Raw genomic sequence first — 8094 nt, forward strand, 5'->3', positions numbered from 1 at the left:
GCAATATTTTCAAGTGGCAAAATCTGGTGTTGCTTTTGACATTATTCTATTGACAATAGTTTTACTATTTATAAAATTAAGCAAATGTCCTACAGAAGTGCTTTGCATTCTCTATCAAATACATATCCATATGTGATCATAGGTCAGTGTCAATAATATTATCAGGCTAAATCTCTGGATAGAGTGGAAAATAACACAGTAAATGTTGATTTTGTTTTGGTGTTTTTTTTGTTTTTTTGTTTAAGTATGTATTTAAATACTTGGTGACTCATTGAATAGGGGAGTGCTCAGACTTCATTTGAAGACAGCTAGTGTCTCCGCTGTATGGACAGCCAGGGGAAGTTCATTCATCACCACATGGTTGCCAAAACAGAGAAGAGTCTTTATGCATACCTTCTTTGTGTTTTGCTGGATGGGGGTTCAAGTTGAGCCATACTAAATGCGCTAAACATCTGAGACAAGCATCTGAGTGGCTTTCATGGAGAGAAATGTGGAAAGTAGAAAGTTGGTTTGAAGCAGATGTGAAGCCACCCCATATCACCTCATATGCCCATCCCTCTGACTGTGATGCAAACCATTATCATGCATGGCTGACCATGCCCAAAGATAGTCAAGAATCAGGACTGATGACTGCTTAGCTGATCTGGCAGCAAGCATCTACAATAATATTGCTCTTCAGCGGTATTTCTGTTGGGTGCTGCTTTTGCACACTGGTTAGGATTCTGTAGTTAACTCTGTGTAAAAAAAAAAAAAGTGAGACAGCAGATTGTAAACAGCATGTTCAAGAATTTTAGAAAGAAGGGACAGAACTGATTATTAGTTGAGGATGGCTAAGGTATAAGGGTTGGTACCAGGCCGAGGCCCCCTCCGGCCACCAGAGGGAGGCCTCGAGTCAGGCATGCCACTAATCAGGCCTAATCCCCAAACATCTGGGCTAGACCTTATATAAACCCAGTAAGCCAGTCTTTCTGTGCTTGATCTTTGCCAAAGTTCTGAGCCAAGCTTCTAGCCCAGTGTCAGGTATCGAGGTCTGTGAGCCCTCGTGCTACACTTCACTTCTTGTCTGTGAGGGTGTTCATGTTTTTACACCTCCCCTCTCCTCTCTAATTTTCCCCCTTGTGCTACACCTTACTTCTGTGCTTCAAGGGTGTCCATGTTTTTACACGTCCCCGCCCCTGTCCAGTCTGTCTCTCTCCCGAGGCTTCCCTTAGCCATTCAAGTTCCTCCCTGTTTTTTGGTTTTGTTTGGGAAGTTTTAGTTTGGTTTTTCCCAGTGCATCGGGGTTGCCATTTCTTCCCGTTGCGTCCTTTGTTCTCCCTTTTTCCATGCTCAGCTTGGTGTTTAGTTTTTTCCTTTTGTTTTGCCTGATCCAAGATCTAACTGTTCTGCACATGGGCCCACCATTGTTAGAGCGTGGTTGCTCACCCAGTAGGCTGACAGACATGCATCCCCCTTTTCAGTGCACCCAGGAGTCACACATACGCTTGAGTTTCTCCATCAGCGGTTTTGGTGGCCCCGCATGGAACCCAATTTCCGAGCGTTTATGAACTCCTGTCGCACCTGCGCACAATGCAAGGACCCTAGGACAAGGCCTGCTGGTCTGTTGCACCCACTGGCTGTGCCTTCGCACCCTTGGTCTCACCTGTCACTCGACTTTATTACAGGGCTGCCCCCATCAAGGGGCAACATGGTGATTTTGGTGGTTGTAGACAGGTTCTCCAAGGCTGGCCACTTCTTTGCATTGCCTAAACTGCCATCTGCAAAGGAGACAGCTAAGTTATTGCTTACCCAGGTGGTCTGTTTTCATGGGCTGCCTACCGACATCATGTCAGACCGCGGGCCTCAATTCACCAGCCGGTTGTGGGGAACCTTCTGTCGGTTCTTGGGGGCAGAAGCTAGCTTGTCCTCCAGCTTCCACCCCCAATCCAACGGCCAGACCGAAAGGGTTCATCAGGACTTGGAACGCACCCTCCGCTGTCTGACCTCTTCCTGTCCATCCTGTTGGTCTGAGTACGTATTATGGGCAGAGTTTGTCCACAACACTCTGTGGCACTCCTCCTTAGGCATGTCACCATTCGAGTGCCAGTACAGGTATGTTCTGTCCATGTTTTCCGACCACAAGGCCACCGTGGGTGTTCGGTCTGCTGAGCAGATGGTCAGGCACTGCCGCTTTGCCTGGCGACGGGCACACAGGCCTCTTTTGTCTGCCGCTGCTGCTCAGAAATGTTGCGCCGATAAGAGATGGCGACAAGCGCCAACCTTTCGGCCTGGACAGCGGGTTTGGCTATCAGCCAAGGACCTGCCTTTGCGTGGGAATCCCCGCAAACTCACTCTTCAGTACATTGGGCCATTCAAGGTCCTTCGTCACGTTAACCCAGTCTCTTACTGAGGTCTGTGAGCCCTTGTGCTATAGCTCACTTCTTGTCTGCGAGGGTGTCCGTGTTTTTACACGTCCCCCCCCCCCCCCCCCCCCCCCCCGCCATGTGTTAGAGCATGGTTGCTCACCCAGTAAGCTGTTGGGTGTCCTGACCTAGCTGACCTGGGTTTGAGGCCACCTTACATAAGGTGTGAAATGAGGCCTCTTTTTTTTGTGTGTGTTTTGAAGACCCTCTGTATATAACCAGATTATATGGAATGGAAGTGATGAAGGGGACCAGGTCCCCCAGTACAGAAGGCATGGAATTCAAAGGGTAGCTTGTAAGATTACAGGACAAGATAAACCGTGCAGAGGCGGTAAAAGGGGGCAAGGTGTCATGTAATTAAAATAAAGGTGGCAAAAGCATTGTCAACAAGGAAGGATGATGAAGGATGATGAAGGTCGGATTATGAAAAGAGAAAAATATGTTATGGAGTTTGCGTGAGTCAGATGCAAATGCTGCCAGCTTTTCCTTGTACAATGATGTCTTAGCAGCATCACATGTCACATCAGAGGAGAACTATAAGAACACAATAGGAGAGGAGACAAGTGTCAACTTGTGATTTCAGCCACTTCCCTTCAACTGCTCCTTTTTCTCTCTTTAGTTTACAATTACATTTATAGCATTTAGCAGACGCTCTTCTCTAGAGCGACTTACAAAGTTCTTTGTCATTTACTCATAGAATATATCAAGCACCGTAGATAGAATTAAACATACCAATGAACTAGAATACTGTAGAATACAAGGATGAATGCTGATACCTAGATGTGTAAAATATATAAGGTCTATCTTAAATAATGATAAGTGCTATAAATAACATAAACAATGCCTTACAATAAGTACTAAATTAGTCAGTCAATATGGGAGCAGGGTCAGTTGTCCTTTAAATATTCTGCAAATAGATGGATCTTTAGTTGCTACGTATGACATCTGACTACAAAAGAGAAGAGCAAGATGACTTTCTTATTTTTGAACTGAGGCTACTGATCCACTTAGGCTGCTAACACATTAGCCTATAATGTTGTTGAACACTTTCTGTCCTTTTTATGGACATAAAAATACCTTTAATAATATTCTTAGTTTAAAATGTAATGCTTTTTATTATTCTTAATCAAGAAAATCTTGATTCATATTTTTAATAGGATAATATGTGCCTGACAAGGATATATATTAATAAGTGAATACTTACACTTTACACATTTTTTATTAGAAATTAAATTATGAATTACACATGCCAAATTTAAGTGATATACAATAAATCAATAAACTATCTATCTATCTATCTATCTATCTATCTATCTATATATATATATATATATATATATATATATATATATATATATATATATATATAGATAGATAGATAGATAGATAGATAGATAGATAGATAAACTGACCATTGTGTCCAGGAGGTGTACTTTAAGGTAGCACTTGCTCTACAGCGTACATCCTATCCCGAATAACACAGCAGACTCGCTACTGACCCCTGTCTTTGCATTGTACTTTCTTTTGAAAACATGTCCTCCACCAACATCCGAGAATGGAGGGCGCTGTGCGAGAAATTTCGCCGAGCGCAAGACCTTTCCGAAATAGAATCAAAAAAAGATCCGGAAAACGACCCTTTCCGCTCTAAATACAAGGCGAGGGAGCTGCTGAAAGAAATCTACAGTTCCGTGAAAAACCTTGATGCGGACGAGAGTGAGGAAGAAGACTCGGATGGCCAGACAGTGGATGTGGGCACGGAGGATGCGGCCCTGAAGGCGTACGCAGGAGACTCTCGGGCTGGACTGAGAGCCGTCAAACTTGGCGTGGTAGACTATTATTTAGGCGTCAACCACATCGAAACCGAGGAGCTCTCCGCCGGAGAGGAGCACCTCACGAACTGCATGAAATGCCTGGTGAAGTGCACAGTTACACGGGAGAACGTTTCGCTGCTCATACAGGCCAGGGTAAATTTGCGGCTTGTCGCTTTTCTTTTAAGATTAAACATTCAAATTAAACGTTTTCTCTATTAACTAACCTATAAATTCGAGATGTTCGTGCTTTTTTGATCAATATAACTATAGCTAGGCTACGGTTGTTCACGTTGGGGTTTTGCTTTTGCAGAATCAGCTTGGGATCTTGTGGGCCGGACGAGACGATACCGAAAAAGCTCAAGGATTCTTGGAAACAGCTGAATCAGTTTATATCTGTTACATGAAAGAGGTGACCACACAACCCACCTTTATGCACCGCACCATTATAGATATAACTCTAGTAGTTATTCTGTGTTCTGTGTCATCTCAGTGTGTACGTGCACTTTTTGCCTATGCTGCAGAGAAGCTTCACGTTGCTCTCCCGGCAACATTTGGCTGGGGCCATAGTCTGTATCTTGCATGTGATTCTCAGTACTAAATGGTAGTTTGCTTAATTCTCAAGTATAGAAGAATGGGCATGTCAAATGTGTAGAACAGAATTATGCTCATTGTGACATGGTTTTAACCCTCTTCATCCCTGCTGTGCTTAAACGAACTGACAAAATAAGGCTGCGGGCAAGGAAAGTATGTTGGCATGACAATACTGCACATTTACATGCATCACTAAGCTAAGGCTACATATACCTGGTAAGCTCCTGTATAACAGACTACCTGCTTTAATATCCTAGGATGGCCAACCACCACTGGATTTGGTAGATTTCTTTGTGACAGAGGAAGAGGCACCATCCCAGCAAGAGAGAATGAGGAGGTGATATGCTTGTCCTAATGAAGGTTTTTTGCAGTATTTTTAATATAGTATATTAATAATAGTATATTAAATCTGTTTTAATACATGTTTTTCTGACATGACAGATTTGAAATGGCCTATACCCACACCCTTTACTACCTTGCTCAAGTGTATAAAAATCTGGGTCATTTTGAGAGAGCGGGACAGTACTGTCACTGCACTCTGCAGAGGCAGCTGAACTTCAACCAGTTTGTCCCGCTTGAGTGGGCTATCAATGCTGCTACGCTGTCACAGTACTACATCACCAAGGTATGGCAGTCTTATTAACACCTGAATTTGCACAAACACTGAGCTAGTCCTCAATAACGTATGGAAACACTTGTAGCACTTCCACAAGCCTGGTGTGCAGACTTCTGTTCAGCCGTAGTACTGCTGAGCTCTCGCTCAACGTCTCCCGTCAGTACACGTTGTCTTGTCCGTAGCAAACCTATTTTCAGCTTTCTCCTCACAGTCAGTTATATTAAGCATCAGGTGTCTCATGGATTGAAAGTAGATTTGTCCTTTCATCTACAAAACTATTGGCCACTTCTAAGATGTTCCTCTGCTGTCTTCCAGACTCGATACATGGAGGCTCGACACTGCTTGGCTGCTGCCAGTGTCATTGCTGGCCTTGCTGGAGAAGTTCCTTCAGAGGCTGCCGCCAAAGAAAGTAAAGCTTGTTCTTGTTGTTGTCTGAATCTTGAACATTGACATTGTATCTTTTTGTTTTCATAAGTGTTTTCACTTGTTTCTTGTTTCTATTTCTCTCATTTTGAATACATTGAAGTCCCATAAATTTCCATTCACAGGTGAAACTGAGTATGAAAAACGGGAGCAACTGCGACAGAAAAGAGCTGAAATTTCCAGATGCTGGATCAAATATTGCCTTAATCTCTTACAAGATGCCAAAAAACTTTTGGAGGTAATTTTGATGCCGCCATCAGTGTTGCATATCCTTAACGGACACTTTTTTTTTTTTTTTTTTCTGCCAATACATACTTTAAGAGAATGCCCATGTTCACATCTTAATGCCTGAATGTGCCTTTAACTTGTAGATGCTAATGCAAGTTGTTTACTTTCTGCTCAGGACAACATAGGAGAACTGGACCTAGATCGACAAGAAGAACTACAGAGAGCTCGGCAGAATGAAGAGGAAGAAAAAGAGAAGGGAAGAAAGAGTGCAGTCCTCTTTGATTCCGGTGATACCTTTGACTCCATCTGTGGACTGGAAGAGAAGGTGAGCTGCGCTTTCCCGTTGAACTTTGAAGAAGCGCGTGCCATCTTCTTGGTGGGCCAGGGCCATGTGATGCAGGCCAAGGAGTATTTTGAAATGGATGGCCACGTGACTGACCACGTTGAGATCCTTCAGGATCACAGCGCCCTCTTCAAGGTGCTGGCCTTCTTCGAGCAGGACCTGGAACGCCGCTGTAAGATGCACAAACGACGCGTCGACATGTTGGAGCCCGTCTGCAAGGATCTGAACGCCCAGTACTACCTTCTCATCTGCCGACAGCTGCAGTTCGAACTCGCCGAGACCTTCTACGAAATGATGGATCTCAAGCTGGCAGTAGCCGACAAGCAGGACCAGCCAGACTCACACACCATAAAGAAGTTTAACAACCTCTGCACAGCATCCATTAAATACTATCAGATGTTCCTCGACTCCATCCGATCCCCAGAGGGCAAGTTCCCTGAGAAGCTGGAGGATGATCTGCTACGGCCAGCGCTAGTGGCCAAGTTTCGTGTTGCACGACTGCAGTCCAAGATCATCTCTGGCAGCCTGACTACTCAGTTAGAGAACCTCACCCAATCCCTGGACTCCTACAACTTTGTCGTGCAGTATTGTGAAGAGCATCCAGAAGCAAAGAAGGTGGTGGAAACTGAATTGGAGTTAAGTGAAGAAATGGTGTCCCTTCTTCCCATTAAGATGAACAGAATAAGATCCAAAATGGCCTCCTCTAACATACAGTGATGATGATGATCACTTCCTAAATATTGCCATTGGACAGCTGACAATAAATATCTGACGTATCCCTACCATAGATAAGAATTAAAAAATTACTGAAATTACTGATAGTGTGAACAATACCATAACATCTCAACCTGCCACTGCTTAAGACACCTGTGCTTGTGTGAATATGGGACCAGAATGGCTTAACCAGGCTTTTTGTCCACTGCCTAATTCCCATTTTGCGTGATTCATATGCAACTGCATGACTTGTCTGTCACTAATTTATTTTAAGGTACAGTGTCTTCTCATGCATGTTACTTTGCTGAAACCAGCAGCATTAAATAAAATGTAAATTCTATGTATTTTACTCACCATAAAATAAAATATTTGTCCTGTTTTGTTCTGCTTAATTAAATGGACCTTTCAAAAACCATAAGATGTTTTAATATTATGATTAGTGAAACTCTCGACAGAGACTTCAACCTTCTACAGACTCCTGGTTTTGTTCGTCACTTTATCATTTGCATGAGGAATATGATTGTAGTGTTACGACCCTCTCTGTGCTGGGAGACTGTAACGTAGGGTCTGAATGCAACTGGTAATTTATAGTGGAATGAAAATCAGACAAACAGGTTGATGGCAAAGGTCAAGGGTATTTGCAGGTTCTGGTGTTCAGATACAGAAATATACAAGAAACTGGTGCAATAGCTTCAGGAGTGGGCCAGGCCAACACAACAAACAAAAAGACAACAGACTAAGCTAACAAAAAGAAACATGCACTGACTATACTGATATAGACAGAGATAAATCTACACCCAAACAAACTGCCAGCCACTCCCTACCACCAGTGTGTAACTACTACATACAGGACAATATATACAAGAGACATATGTTAACCAGCAACCAAACCAATAAAGGACACAGTGAACCATAAGTCAAGGGGAGAAGCTAAAGTCATACACACAAATCCAAGCAATCACAATA

General features: G+C 43.3%; 1 protein-coding gene across 1 annotated transcript; it reads left to right on the forward strand.

Moving 5' to 3' along the window:
- The first annotated feature begins 3897 nt into the window (after nt 1–3897).
- kifbp (kinesin family binding protein) lies at nt 3898–7508 on the forward strand. Its single transcript, XM_027000532.3, has 7 exons — nt 3898–4366; nt 4524–4622; nt 5062–5141; nt 5246–5429; nt 5736–5829; nt 5969–6081; nt 6247–7508. The coding sequence occupies exons 1-7, from the start codon at nt 3935–3937 to the stop codon at nt 7129–7131; spliced, it is 1887 nt and encodes a 628-aa protein (XP_026856333.2). The 5' UTR covers nt 3898–3934; the 3' UTR covers nt 7132–7508.
- The last annotated feature ends 586 nt before the right edge of the window (nt 7509–8094 follow it).

The sequence above is a fragment of the Electrophorus electricus genome, chromosome 12 (assembly GCF_041902795.1).
Source record: "Electrophorus electricus isolate QZ-2024a chromosome 12, ASM4190279v1, whole genome shotgun sequence".
NCBI lineage: Eukaryota > Metazoa > Chordata > Actinopteri > Gymnotiformes > Gymnotidae > Electrophorus > Electrophorus electricus.

Excerpts from the sequence above, each read along its gene's own strand:
- kifbp (XM_027000532.3), top strand. The coding sequence starts at position 3,935 with ATGTCCTCCACCAACATCCGAGAATGGAGGGCGCTGTGCGAGAAATTT. Across the intron at positions 4,623-5,061 it reads ATATCTGTTACATGAAAGAG|GATGGCCAACCACCACTGGA; the intron begins GTGACCACACAA and ends TTAATATCCTAG. Across the intron at positions 5,142-5,245 it reads CAGCAAGAGAGAATGAGGAG|ATTTGAAATGGCCTATACCC; the intron begins GTGATATGCTTG and ends CTGACATGACAG.